Here is a 13,189-nt window from a genome sequence, read left to right as displayed (position 1 = left end):
TCAAGAGGGGTGTGAGAAGTTTGCACATTGGAGCTTAAACAAGAGAGAAGAGGTTTGAAAAACCCGCACGAGGTCACGTATGTGCATTTCAGGAGGAGAAATAAAAAGGTGTTTCTTACCTGGGCAGCCAAGTCCAGGGGAGGTGCAGCTGGTTGTTTCAGAGCTCACCGAGGAAATTGCGGTACCTTTCAGTAGATAAAAAAAAGCACCGTATAGGACAGCGTGGTAAATGAGTGGTAAAAAGTTACTCCATGCAGTGTAGACACAACATAAAATTGTTGTATGTCCCGGAGGACCTGAATCCATCAGTCAGGAACCGGCATCGGTTGGACTTGAATCGTCCTGGACAGGCCTAGTCATGTTGGGCTTTTACCCGCCGGGCGGCGGCTGAATCCGCTCCTACAAGATCCGGGCTTTTCTAGCGCACCGGACGTTTGGACATCGATTTTGTCCCCAGTGTTTTCACAGCCGCCTCGGCAGTGCCAGCGTGGCATGAGAGTAAACTGTCTGGTCAGTAGGAGCGTGGTTTGCTCTCAGGCCGCATTAAAATGGCCCCCGGAAAGGAACTTGGAGCAGGAAGCGTGCATCCGAGGACGTGCATCCGAGCGATCAGGGGACATGTCTCCAGCTGCTCGGTCCAACGGATGAGCGCCAATCCCGGGAACTTACTGCCGGCTTCGCTCTGAGAATCGGCGTTTTCAAATACAGTAATAATAATGATCATATTGCAGAACATGGTCTATGAAGAACCGGACATTTTACATTGCGTGTGCGTAGACGGTGGAAAATGCCACCATACTTATTTGCGATTCTTTCTGGCATTATGGGGAGGCAGCATCGCCGGGCCGGTCGGGCCACGACTCCGCGGGTTACGTACACTGCGAACGAGCAGAACGTTTAAAGGGCGCCGTGGGTAAAAAGGCTGGAGACGAGGACATTGTGTCCGCGGTAGAGAAAATTCCAGTTGCCACCATTAGGAACATGGAATTATTCCATCGCCTGATTACATTTACATTTACATTTACAGCATTTACCAGACGCCCTTATTCAAAGTCAGTAGTTACAGGGACAGTCCCCCCCTGGAGACACTCAGGGTTAAGTGTCTCGCTCAGGGACACGATGGTAGTACGTGGGGTTCGAACCTGGGTCTTCTGGTTCTGTTAACCACTCGGCTACTACCACCCTGAACCCGTTCTGTTATTAGTCAGACACACTCAGTATGTTAATGTCTGTTTCTGGAACATTTGACCAAATCATTTGTGGATAAATGGGACACACACACACACACACACACACACACACACACACACACACACACTCCTGCATGCATACCCTCCCCACAGCCGTCAGTTGGTTAGCAGCACACTCACCACTAGGTGGAGCAGGTATGCAATTTGGAGCGCATGCTGTAAAAAACAGAAGGTTATTCATTTCAGGAGGTTCCAGGGAGGCTCCTCGCGTCCGCCCGGGCGTTTAATGCAAAGCAGACATGCAGGGCGCGAGACTAATGACAGATTAATCATAATCACACATGCATCGCATGCAACCCTTAGCAACAGGAGGACAGACGGACATCTTATCGCCCGCAGCTCTCTCTATGGCGGCACAGTGATGGCATATTCAGACATCTCAACAAGCTTGATCAGTTTACCGAGAAACATTTTAGGTAAGAAAAACCAAAAAAGCTCTAGCAGTTTGGTGGCTTCAAGACTAGCACAGAAACATAAACACACAAAACCAGGAGTCATCAGCCAATCAGCATTCACCGCCTGAAACGACCATGATCCTGCCCCCAAACTGTCAAAAGCTGCCATGTGTCAGAACTCTGAAACGACGTACTTGTATTTCGCGATACTGTGTCGATTTCACACAACACAATATTACTTTACAACAGAGAGCTTACGGGCTTAAGTAGGAGCTTTTACACAGCGAGGGTTCAAATCTAAATAAATATGTTCTAAACTTCACATGGTGGTAGCGTTTAATGCTGTGATAGAGTTTCTATGATTACATTTTAAGAACGTACAGTACCGGCCAAATGTTTGGACACCTTCTCATTCAATGTGTTTTCTCTCTGAAGGCATCTAAACTATGAATGAACACATGTGGAGTTATGTACTTAACAAAAAGTGGAGACCTGGCCTCCACAGTCACCGGACCTGAACCCAATCCAGATGGTTTGGGGTGAGCTGGACCAACAAGTGCTAAACACCTCTGGGAACTCCTTCAAGACTGTTGGAGAAGCATTTCAGGTGACGACCTCTTGAAGCTCATCGAGAGAATGCCAAGAGTGTGCAAAGCAGTAACCAGAGCAAAGAAACTAGAATATAAAACATGTTTTCACTTATTTCACCTTTTTTTGTTAAGTACAGAACTCCACATGAGTTCATTCATAGTTTTGATGCCTTCAGTGAGAATCTACCAACGTAAATGTTTACATTTACATTTACAGCATTTATCAGACGTCCTTGTCCACAGCGACTTACAATCAGTAGTTACAGGGACAGTCCCCCCCTGGAGACACTCAGGGTTAAGTGTCTTGCTCAGGGACACAATGGTAGTAAGTGGGATTCGAACCTGGGTCTTCTGGTTCATGGTATATATGGGTTTCCTGTTATGATGTTATTGTGCTGGATCTAGTGACCGTTCCTGAATGGCCCGTCCAGCGATGTATACCACAGAACACCGACTTTTTTTACTTACTGCAGCTCAGCGTGCTGTCTGTCTGGGCGTAGCCGGAAGGGATGTCCCAGAAGGTATTGTCCCAATCGATCGCGTCCCCAACTACGTCACAGGACAAGGTGGACAGATCTGTTGTCGTCATGGCCTTACTCCACAGCCGGAAGTTGTAGATGACGCCGTCAAAGCTCCCGGTTCCCCCGCCCAACTGAAACACGCTGCTGGCCTTCACCATGTGCCCTTTGGTGTCACTGCACGTCTTGGTCCTGTAGCTTCCGTCGAACTGCAGGGCCACCTGGCCCGTGGATTTGGTCCACGTCAGGCAGAAGGGCTTCATGGAGGAGGTGAAGTCGGAGCCGCTGATCACGCCGTCCAGGTTGCACTCCAGGCCGTCCAAGTAGAGCAGCATGCCGGTCAGCGTTTTGCCGAAGCCCAGGGCAAAGCCCCCGTTGCCGTTGCCGAGCGTGAAGATCATCTCCACGTCCTTCACAGAAGACCGAGCGATCTCGAAGCACACGGTGAGGTGGTTGATGGTGGGCAAGGTTACCTGGCTGGCCACCTTCACAATGTCCTTATTGTTCTGCGGCAGGGTGACCTTCTGGTTTCTTAGTGACACGGCAACTGCATGGGTGGGAAGAAGAAGAAAAGCTCAGAGGCCTGCGTGATATCTCATAATTAACCTGTTCATCTCACTCGTTAAGCCATTTCTTTAAGGGGGCGGCGGTGGCCGAGCGGTTGAGGAAGTGGCCCCGTAATCAGAAGGTTGCCGGTTCCAATCCCGATCCGCCGAGGTGCCCCACACACTGCTCCCCGGGCGCCTGTCATGGCTGCCCACTGCTCACTCAGGGTGATGGTTAAATGCAGAGGACACATTTCACTGTGTGCACCGTGTGCTGTGCTGCTGCGTATCACATGTGACCATCACTTCACTTTAACTTTAACTTTTTATTTCGACAAAGCGTGTCACTTTACGTGGCGTTATGGGCAATAACTTTCCACCGGGTGAATGGAGGACGCCCGGCTGAACGGTAGTCAAGGCAGCACGGCGGCGTTTCATTTCCCTCCGTTATGCGCCGCACCACGTTTCGCTGACACATTTCATTTTAATGGAGCGCAGAGCCGGTCCCCGAGATTGTTGCTGTTGGCGGCCCGAGCGCGGGGGCGACAGCCAATTTGCGATGGAAAAACTCTCGGCTTCCTCCCGGCGCTGGAGCCGGCGCGCAGGCCCCAGACCTTGATGAGGTGTTTGGGGCGAGGAACTTGGAAGCCGACCCCCCCCCCATGCAGGTGGTGGGCACCCATCTGGAAAGGGGGCTTTACATCTAGGGCTCCATCGGCTCCCTTCCAGATGCCAGTCCGCTGAGCGCATGGTACCGGGGCAGCTGCCGGGGAACTTTATTTAAAGGAGGACCCCCGGAGGAGTCTGGAGACACACGGGGCGAAGATTTGCATAATTGGGGTGCAACTCGCCCACGTCAGTATCTACCTTCCGATATAAACAGAAATTAAACCGAATAAATAAGGTTTAAATAATGAAATGGCGTGAGAGCGCGTTTTAAAATAAGAAACAGAACAAATACAGACATAAACAAACAAACAAACAAACAAAACCATACCTTGCTTGTACGAGATTCGGAATCCTTTCTTTTGGACGCTAAAATCTGAGCTAAACGTCACCTCCATCACATTGCCAGTGGAGTTCAGAGTCAGTCCGTTGGCCGTGAGGCCACAGAATTTCTTCTCGCTGCTCCCCATGTTCACGATGACCTTGTCATAGATGCACCCCATGGCCTCCTCGAGGTCGAAGTCGAGGAAGGTTATTTGCACCACGAAGCCGGCCGGGGCCTGTAAGGTCCACTTGCAGGACTGGCTCGGGGGGTAGTTCTGCGGGTAGCACGGGGACGTAAAGCCTCCCTCGGGGTCGGTCAGTACCAGATTGCAGCTCTGACAGCTCAGGACTGCTGGACCAAAACAGGGGACAATGAAGGTGACGCAGGACAGCAGATAGTCACGGCGAGAGGGGGAAGCCGGGTGAGGTCAGGCAGACGCCGCGAAGGCCAGTAAAAAGGCGGAGAGGAGGGCTGAGGTTAGTCAGACAGGGGGCAGCAGAGGGAGGAGGCCAGGCCCGGCATCCCCTGGAATGGAAAAGGTCGCAGCTGAAAAGCGATCTTCACCAACCAAAACCCCAGAGTGCGTGGCGATTCAATATCGGGAAAAAATATCTGGTTCTCGGAAGAAAAGAACAACAACGGCGGAGCCAAAGCCGCAGCAAACACTGGAATCAAAGTGCCAAAATACCCAGAGAGCTAAAAGTCCAATAAAAAACATAAAATGACCACACCCTTCAGCAGCGTCCAAGACAAAGCGTGGCTAGTTCAGCATAAACAAACATTTTATTGTGAATGATGAGGAACAAACGGCACTTCATACAAAGCAAAACAAAGCAACATTATTTTTCACTCGAGTTTGTACTTTGACGGCTACGTATTTTTAAACTTTGCGCCAGACGCAATTGGATTAGACACCAGAAATTTGACTTCAATCCTTGTGTTCGATAGCTTGTGGGACGAAACAATGGGAGCAAACAGAGTAAAAAATGGGGGGATCAGGGGAAGCCGGGCGGCTTCTAGTCCTGTGGCAGGGGTCGAGGGAATTCCGCTTCTCGAATTACTGGCGACAAAGCCAGTGAAAACCACACGTTTTTGTTGTCCAGCTGAGCCTCAGCCAGGGCCGTTCCCACCTCAGGAATCGGACTCATTAGACGCCTTGTGGTCCTACAATGGGTGGCTGATATGGGGATTGGATTTCAGGCTGATCCTCCGATGGTGCTGTAAAAACTGGAAGGGATTGGGAGCTATGAAGGTAGGTTGGCGCGATTCCTTCGCCGTTTCGCACGTACTCAATCCAGGACTCAATTTGAACCGCCTCACACAACAGATTGCATTTTGTGTCAAACTCGGAAAAGCACTTTAAACGAAAAAATCAACATTTCAATTGGCATCAGAATTTCTGTGTAGCACTCAAGATTCAAGATTGGTTTATTGTCAGTACAACACTATAGACAGTATACCGTGTACTGAAATAATGTCTCACACAGACCCCGCCAATCATAAAAGAAAGAAAAATATATAACATATACAGTACAGGACAAAAGTCTGGACACGCCTTCTCCTTCAATGTGTTTTCTTTATCTTCATGACCATTTACGTTGGTAGATTCTCACTGAAGACATCAAAACTATGAATGAACACATGTGGAGTTCTGTACTTAACAAAAAGTGGAGACCTGACCTCCACAGTCACCGGACCTGAACCCAGTCCAGATGGTTTGGGGTGAGCTGGACCAACAAGTGCTAAACACCTCTGGGAACTCCTTCAAGACTGTTGGAGAAGCATTTCAGGTGACGACCTCTTGAAGCTCATCGAGAGAATGCCAAGAGTGTGTAAAGCAGTAATCAGAGCAAAGAAACTAGAATATTTCACCTTTTTTTGTTAAGTACAGAACTCCACATGTGTTCATTCATAGTTTTGATGCCTTCAGTGAGAATCTACCAACGTAAATGGTCATGAAGATAAAGAAAACACGCTGAATGAGAAGGTGTCCACACTTTTGGCCCGTACTGTATATAAATATATAAACTATACTAACTAAAACTTAAATACTGTAGAGAAAAATTAAATACTGTACTTAAAATGGACCAAATGCTCTCAGTACCATGCACTGCTTTCAAATATAATAAGGCTGTTGCTTGACTGTGTCTGGAGTTTCCTCGAGGGGAATACTCCAGGGCGAAGGAGACTCATGAAGCTTATGACGCCACCAGCAAACCCAGTTTATTAATCAGGAACGAGAAGAAAAAAAGTTGTCCATCCTCGCATAAATTTCACGCATGGCCCTGCCTAATTCACCGTTTGAAAGGTTACTTCCACGGGAAAACCAGGGGAGGTGATTTGCACTCCGAGAGGAAGTTAACTCCCATGCAAATGTGCCCACGATGTTAATCGTGGTGCAAAAGCACAGCCCGGGGGGTATTGCCGCTGAAAAATGTATTTCCCCACATCTTTGTGGGGCTAATGCGGGGAAAACGACTTGGACGCGTACGATTGCGACGGTGGCCACAGCTAACGCCGCAGGCTAGAAATAATTGCAAAGATATGGATCGTTTTAAGCAAGAGGCCAGACTCTTCTGGCAACCCGGCCATCTTCTCTTGCATCACCGCCACGAACGACGAGTCTAAATGGATTTTGGCGGGATTAGCGCTGCTTGAGCCACTAATTTAAACACGCTCGACGGTGTTTAACTTCCACGTACTTATTGAATCTCTGACTCTGGCAACGTAAATGGGACCAAAGTAATAAGCACGTGGGGTAAAACGCTGCTCTTGGAGCAAGCCGTGGAACTCCAGGCGTAGCCGCCGGTGTTTGTCCCTGAAACAGGACCGAATGCTCTCAGTTTCCATTAAACGTCCAGAGGAGCTTCAGCATTTTTCCAGGCCCAGCGCAACACTAAAAGGCAGCTAATTCAAGGCAGACTGCTCCCATAAGTGGAGCTGCTGCACGATGGTATAAATGGCAACGATGTAGGATGAGTATCCGTAACATGGGGACGTCGTCCAGCATGGAAAATGCATGTCGATAACGCCTCGCCAGCGCCAGAGACCGCGTGGAGGGCAAAGAACTGGCGCGATTCTCCAAACCCACCCGTCTACTTCGTCTAAAACCGAGACCAGAGTTTGTGTAACGAGATGTGAGATGTGTCCGTTGACACCAGGACTAATGTCTCCTCTGCGATTTACATTTTACATTTACAGCGTTTAGGAGCCGCACATATCCGGAGTGACAGGGACAGTCCACCTGGAGACACTCGGGGTTAAGAGCCTTGCTCAGGGACACAGTGGAAATAAGTGGGGTTTGAACACGGGACTTTGTGGGTATCTGGTATTCGTGAGGTCACATCCCACTTCACCGGTCATGTTCGTTCATGGATTTTGTGACAAAGAATCTCGCTCATATTATTCAGAGCAGTGACAGTAAGCACAGTGACAAATTTGTCAGATATTGTCACTACGAGGACTCTTTAGCCCATCATGAAGTTCTGGGCATAACAAACTGGCATAACAACGTTGGTACAAAATTAATGAATTATGAATTGCACGACAAATAAAATGAATCCAGTTTGTCTGTAAGAAACGTGATCCTGAGGCAAAAAAAAAAAAAAAATGTTTGTAACTTAATTGCCCTAAAAAGGGGCAAATGGTGACGCCGGATTTGGCCCCAGGCACTGGGCGTTGAGAAAATACAGTATTCACAAAACCACGCAGAAAAAATGCCTGGCAAGGACCTGAGAACAAGTCATAAAAACGAAGCAAACAAGCAAATGGGACCAGCGCTGGACGGCTGAAGTCACCGCTGGCCGAGCAGTTGCGTGGCGGTGGCTGACCCCCGCCACCGCGGTCCCCTCGGACACCCCAATTAGAGCCTCTTGGCAGGGCCTCGCTTCGCTTTCTTAATTGCTCTAATGCGCTGTTTGTGAAGTCGAGCAGCGGCTTGTTACCTGCCGCTCACGGCCGGAAGACAGGGGTGTCCAGAGCATTTCGGCGCCCCGCCCTCCCCCGGGACCGTAATTACCGAGGGACAACGGTTGGGGTGTCGCCCTGTCCTTTTGACGAACACCAAACGAAGACATGCACTGATAGCCGGGTTAATGGTGCGCGCCACAAAAGGTCATCCGACAATAAACAATACGAGACGTGAAAAATGTCCTCCTTTTTTCCCAACCGGGACGGGGCCAGCCGTGAAGGAATGTGCTGGTTACGGAGACACTCTTTCAGCAGGACGCCATCAGAGGCGCCTTTCATCCCTTCGCCACCTGGACCCCGGCCCCCCCCCCCCCCCGCTCACCTGCAGTGTCCGCGGCTCAGGTGCGCCCCGCCACGTCCATCTTTCGCGGCCGCTTTAATTTGGTGGGACGGTTCCAGGCGCGTCTTTTAACGCCGAGAGATAGCTGTGGAATTAGTTCACTCATTTCTAGGGCCGGGGGCCAGCGGTGGAGCGAGGCCAAGTCCAGGGGCCGCGCCCTTGTGAAACAGAACAGTCTTTGGTTCCTTGCAAACCCACAAAACGCAGATTTGTGTGGTTTTACCTGCCAATGGCAATACAGTCAAAGCAGCGGGGCTTTACTTACGGGGGTGGTTACCTACCACCGCGAGGCGGAGTTATTATTTAGTCCGTTTCCATGAAAACAGCATGAGGAATCCCAGGCGCCGTAAAGAGTTAGTAACGCAGGACCAGGCAGAGCGAGCGTGGACGAGTAAAAGCAGAAATAAGACCGGAATTGGACAGAGGGGTGCTGCTGACAGGATGCATGCAAAATGGTATAAACATTTAAAAAAAAAAAAATATATATATATATATATATACCGTACAGGCCAAAAGTTTGGACACCTTCTCATTCAACGTGTTTTCTTTATTTTAAGGACCATTTACGTGCTGTTTTCATGGAAAACGGACTAAATTCTCACTGAAGGCATCAAAACTATGAATGAACACATGAGGAGTTCAAGTTCAATCACTTCTGGAGTCAAACTTTTAACTCTTTTTTTTTTTTTACCGTGCACAATTTTTTTTTTCCTGTTATACTTTGTCACTTTATACTTTACTCCACCCATTGGCACACCTTCACCCTACCTGTTACACATATGAATTTGAGTTCTGTACTTAACAAAAAGTGGAGACCTGGCCTTCAGGTCACCGGACCTGAACCCCATCCAGATGGTTTGGGGTGAAGCTGGACCAACAAGTGCTAAACACCTCTGGGAACTCCTTCAAGACTGTTGGAGAAGCATTTCAGGTGACGACCTCTTGAAGCTCATCGAGAGAATGCCAAGAGTGTGCAAAGCAGTAATCAGAGCAAAGAAACTAGAATATAAAACATGTTTTCACTTATTTCACCTTTTTTTGTTAAGTTCATAACTCCACATGTGTTCATTCATAGTTTTGATGCCTTCAGTGAGAATCTACCAACGTAAATGGTCATGAAGGTAAAGAAAACACGTTGAATGAGAAGGCGTGTCCAGACTGTACTGTATATATTGTATATATAATAAACATATAGTATGCTGGCTTGTACCTGACTCCTCCAGGCCTGTGAGCAGCAGGGCGACGGGGAGAAAGAGCCGGAACTTCCATCTCAACCATCTGCTTCTGATGTACAACACCCTGCACAACAGAAACGCTGCGTCATTCATGGGCCCATGAGTCCAACGTGAAACGTGTACGTTGCGGGTGGAATGGCCTCTAATTTAACGCAGTATTTGACGCTCAGTAACCGCACGTCCTGGTGCGTTTGTGCGAGTCTGCGCGAGCGAGGGAGGAAGAGAGAGTGACGCAGGGGAACACAATATCTTCATTCATTCTGATGCGTCCGCAACTTTGGAACAATCTGAACGTAGAAATTCTGGCTCTGCGGCGTGGAAACAGCTTTTCTTCTCCTTGCGTTGCCAGTTTGCACTCGTAAATCATTCTCCCACATCATAGGTAATAAATCTGGACGAATGAGACTTGAAAAGGGCCTTGAAAAATGAAAATGTAATGAAGGGAAAGAAAGAGAAGTGCAACGCAAACAATCTCGGGCAAACCATGCCCGGCGTCTCTGTTTGACTGTGACGCCGAGGACTGCGAGACTCCGCCCCGCCACCGACTGCGGTCCCAGGCCGATCCGTGCGGGAAAAGGCCACTTACTTCCCGACGCCGGGCTGCCATTATCGGTTATCTGGCGGCGGAGAAGCAGGCTCGTTCGCGGCAAGATGGCGGCGGCCTGGCGAAACGTGCCTCACGACAGTCATGCCTCGGCGGAAAGAATCCGCGGTAAACTGTCCTCGCTCTCCCGTGAGATATAGCTCCGTGTGCCGGTAAATGATAAACCTAAAAAAGCAGCTCCTTCCACCCCGTTAAATCTGGTTCTGTGTAGAAGATCAGCCGGTGGTGCTGAGGTCTCCATCGTCCATCGGATTCAAGGAAACGGGACGGATAAGTGACGTTTATTGGTATAATGCCGGTCCGCCGATGCCAGGAAAACATTGGGACACGCCTACTCTACGGAGGCTATCTTGAAAAACGTGGAGTCCACCGTCATCATCATAAGCAGGTTCATGAGTGAAGATCTTAACACAGCGACTCTTTCAGGGCCGTTGGAGAGCCAAGAGCGTGAGATGCTGTCGTCACAGAAAAGGATCTTGAGTTTTGGGGGGCCTCAGATACGACACCACACCATGGTAGTAAGTGGGGTCTTCTGGTTCATAGGCGAGTGTGTTACCCCACTAGGTTACTACTACCCAAAAGATCTTGAGTTTTGGGGGGCCTCAGATACGACACCACACCATGGTAGTAAGTGGGGTCTTCTGGTTCATAGGCGAGTGTGTTACCCCACTAGGTTACTACTACCCAAAAGATCTTGAGTTTTGTCAAGCCTCAGATACGACACCAGACAAACACATTTACATTTCCAGCATTTACCAGACGCCCCCTTATCCAGAGCGACTTACAATCAGTAGTTACAGGGACAGCCGCCCCCTGGAGACACTCAGGGTTAAGTGTCTTGCTCAGGGACACGATGGTAGTAAGTGGGGTTTGAACCTGGGTCTTCTGGTTCATAGGCGAGTGTGTTACCCCACTAGGTTACTACACCCCAAAAGATCTTGAGTTTCGTGGGCCTCAGATACGACACCAGACATTTACGGCACTAACCAGGCGCCCTTAGCCAGAGCGACTTACAGTCAGTAGTGATGGGGACAGTCCCCCCCTAGAGACACTCAGGGTGACGTGTCCTGCTCAGGGACACGATGGTAGTAAGTGGGGTTCGAACCCGGGTCTTTGTGGTCTCCAGGTTTGAAGGCACCAGGCTACTTCCACTACACAGCTTCACTTTGAAGGTCTCCAGTGAGGTTCTAAAAATGAAATTTTGGAAGCATGAAGGCGTTTCATGTTGCGACGATCCTGTTCTGTTGGCTGAATTAAACCCTCAACCCCCAGACGGAAGACTGGAGGCCCCAACAGATCAGAGTTTGGCCGCCTCACGGTCAATTTTTATCCGGAATCGCAGGCCTCGCTGTGCTTCACCGAATAAGTACACGGCTGCTGCAGAAATGAGAACCCCCTCCTCCGAGAAGAGCCGGAGCATTGTTGGGAATGATCTTCACCCCTGGAAGTATGGAAATGATCATGCATATCGGCCTCTCTGCGGGGTCAGCGGCATGAAGAGCCCGATTCATGGACCCCGCAGCTCTTTTCTGCCGGCATTCCCGACAAAAAAAAAAAAAAACACTGAACATTCAGGACGGAGTTCCTCACCAGAGCCCTGCAGGTAGAGGGGTTCGGGAGCCCCCAAAACCTGGTGGCCATTCCCTGTGTGGGAATCGCAGACTTTTTTCCGCTTTCAAAGTTGGAGATAAAGAGACAGAGGGGTCTTTCTTAACATGAGCAGCAGCAAGTTCAGAAAGGGGGACACCACCCCCCCCCCAAAAAAAAAAAAAAAAAACGCACTTTCTGGGGTTAAAGTTGAAATATTGCTGCACTTTTAAAACGTTCCATGAGCAGAAGAGTTTTTTTTTTCTTTACTTACATCGTTTTTACTGCAGCACGTCTCCTCGGAGAACCATTATCTCGTCGCTCGGCGTCCGTCCTGCGCAAAAAAACCCCAAGAACTTCTCCGCCCGACGAACCGCTGAGTAAAACAACAGCGTGAGTGTGAAAAGAAAAACAAAATGTAAAAGTTTTTCTTTGTCTTCGTGTGTAATAATTGTCGGTGGAAGGCGCGTCGCGACTCGACAGAAGATGCTGGATCCGACGGCGGAGCTGCTCCTCGACTCGGCGGCGCGCCACCGCTGCGCGCCCCCGCGGCCGAGCCCCGCCCCCAAACCCCACGGTCCTTCACAATCCACGCGGCAACCGATCTAGAACCACGCAAACCCTGAAAACATTCCTTTAGATCTCTTTCTGGCGGAGCTCCGTGAGGTTCCTCGCCAACATCTCGTCTTAGGTGTGTCCTACAGGGGCAGGCCGGGCTTGATGAGCATCTCGGCAAGGACCAGCCTTCACGCCTGGTGGCTTTATTGTGCCCCCGGCGCCAGGTGATCCTGCGGTTGGGTGAAGGTGAAGGTGGGGAGATTTTCCATGTGCGTTCAGCGAGGAGGAAGGAAAGGATTCAGGCAAATGCAGATGTCCCAGGCAGGCCAGAGATAAGGCTCTCCAAAAAGGTGGGCCTGAAGCATTACGCGAGCTAACCGAACATCTGGAAATGGAGAGAACTCACGTTCTAATTTCATCAAATTCCATTTTCCTGCAAAATGATTTTGTAAAAGGTTGTTTAAAAAAAAAAAACACTATAATAATACCTCTCAGCATCTGGTCATTTTAATAAATCCCGGCTTTTAACTACCCGCAGCGACCACGGCGAAGCGGTCGAGAGTGTTCCGGAAGGTCAAGTTCATTTAGTTAAATAAACCGAGCATAT

At 49.4% G+C, this 13,189-nt stretch overlaps 1 protein-coding gene across 14 annotated transcripts in view; it reads right to left on the bottom strand.

Moving 5' to 3' along the window:
- LOC114803450 (adhesion G-protein coupled receptor G6-like) overlaps positions 1–12,992 on the bottom strand; it is a 28,485-nt gene extending 15,493 nt beyond the window's left edge. For 3 of the 14 annotated variants that reach the window (XM_029002995.1, XM_029003001.1, XM_029003000.1), the window contains exons 1-6: positions 12,299–12,990; positions 9,809–9,897; positions 4,296–4,640; positions 2,704–3,300; positions 1,371–1,406; positions 120–185 (exon numbers count right to left, since the gene is read on the bottom strand). In XM_029002995.1, coding sequence (XP_028858828.1) covers positions 120–185; positions 1,371–1,406; positions 2,704–3,300; positions 4,296–4,640; positions 9,809–9,897; positions 12,299–12,300 — 1,135 coding nt within the window. In that variant the 5' untranslated portion in view covers positions 12,301–12,990. Of the gene's footprint in view, positions 1–119; positions 186–1,370; positions 1,407–2,703; positions 3,301–4,295; positions 4,641–9,808; positions 9,898–12,298 lie in introns of all 14 variants that reach the window. The other 11 variants (XM_029002997.1, XM_029002999.1, XM_029003003.1 and 8 more) reach the window with 10 other exon arrangements.
- Positions 12,993–13,189: the final 197 nt, after the last annotated feature.

This window comes from Denticeps clupeoides, chromosome 14 (assembly GCF_900700375.1).
Source record: "Denticeps clupeoides chromosome 14, fDenClu1.1, whole genome shotgun sequence".
Taxonomy (NCBI): domain Eukaryota; kingdom Metazoa; phylum Chordata; class Actinopteri; order Clupeiformes; family Denticipitidae; genus Denticeps; species Denticeps clupeoides.
This window is presented reverse-complemented; position numbering and strand designations above follow the sequence as displayed.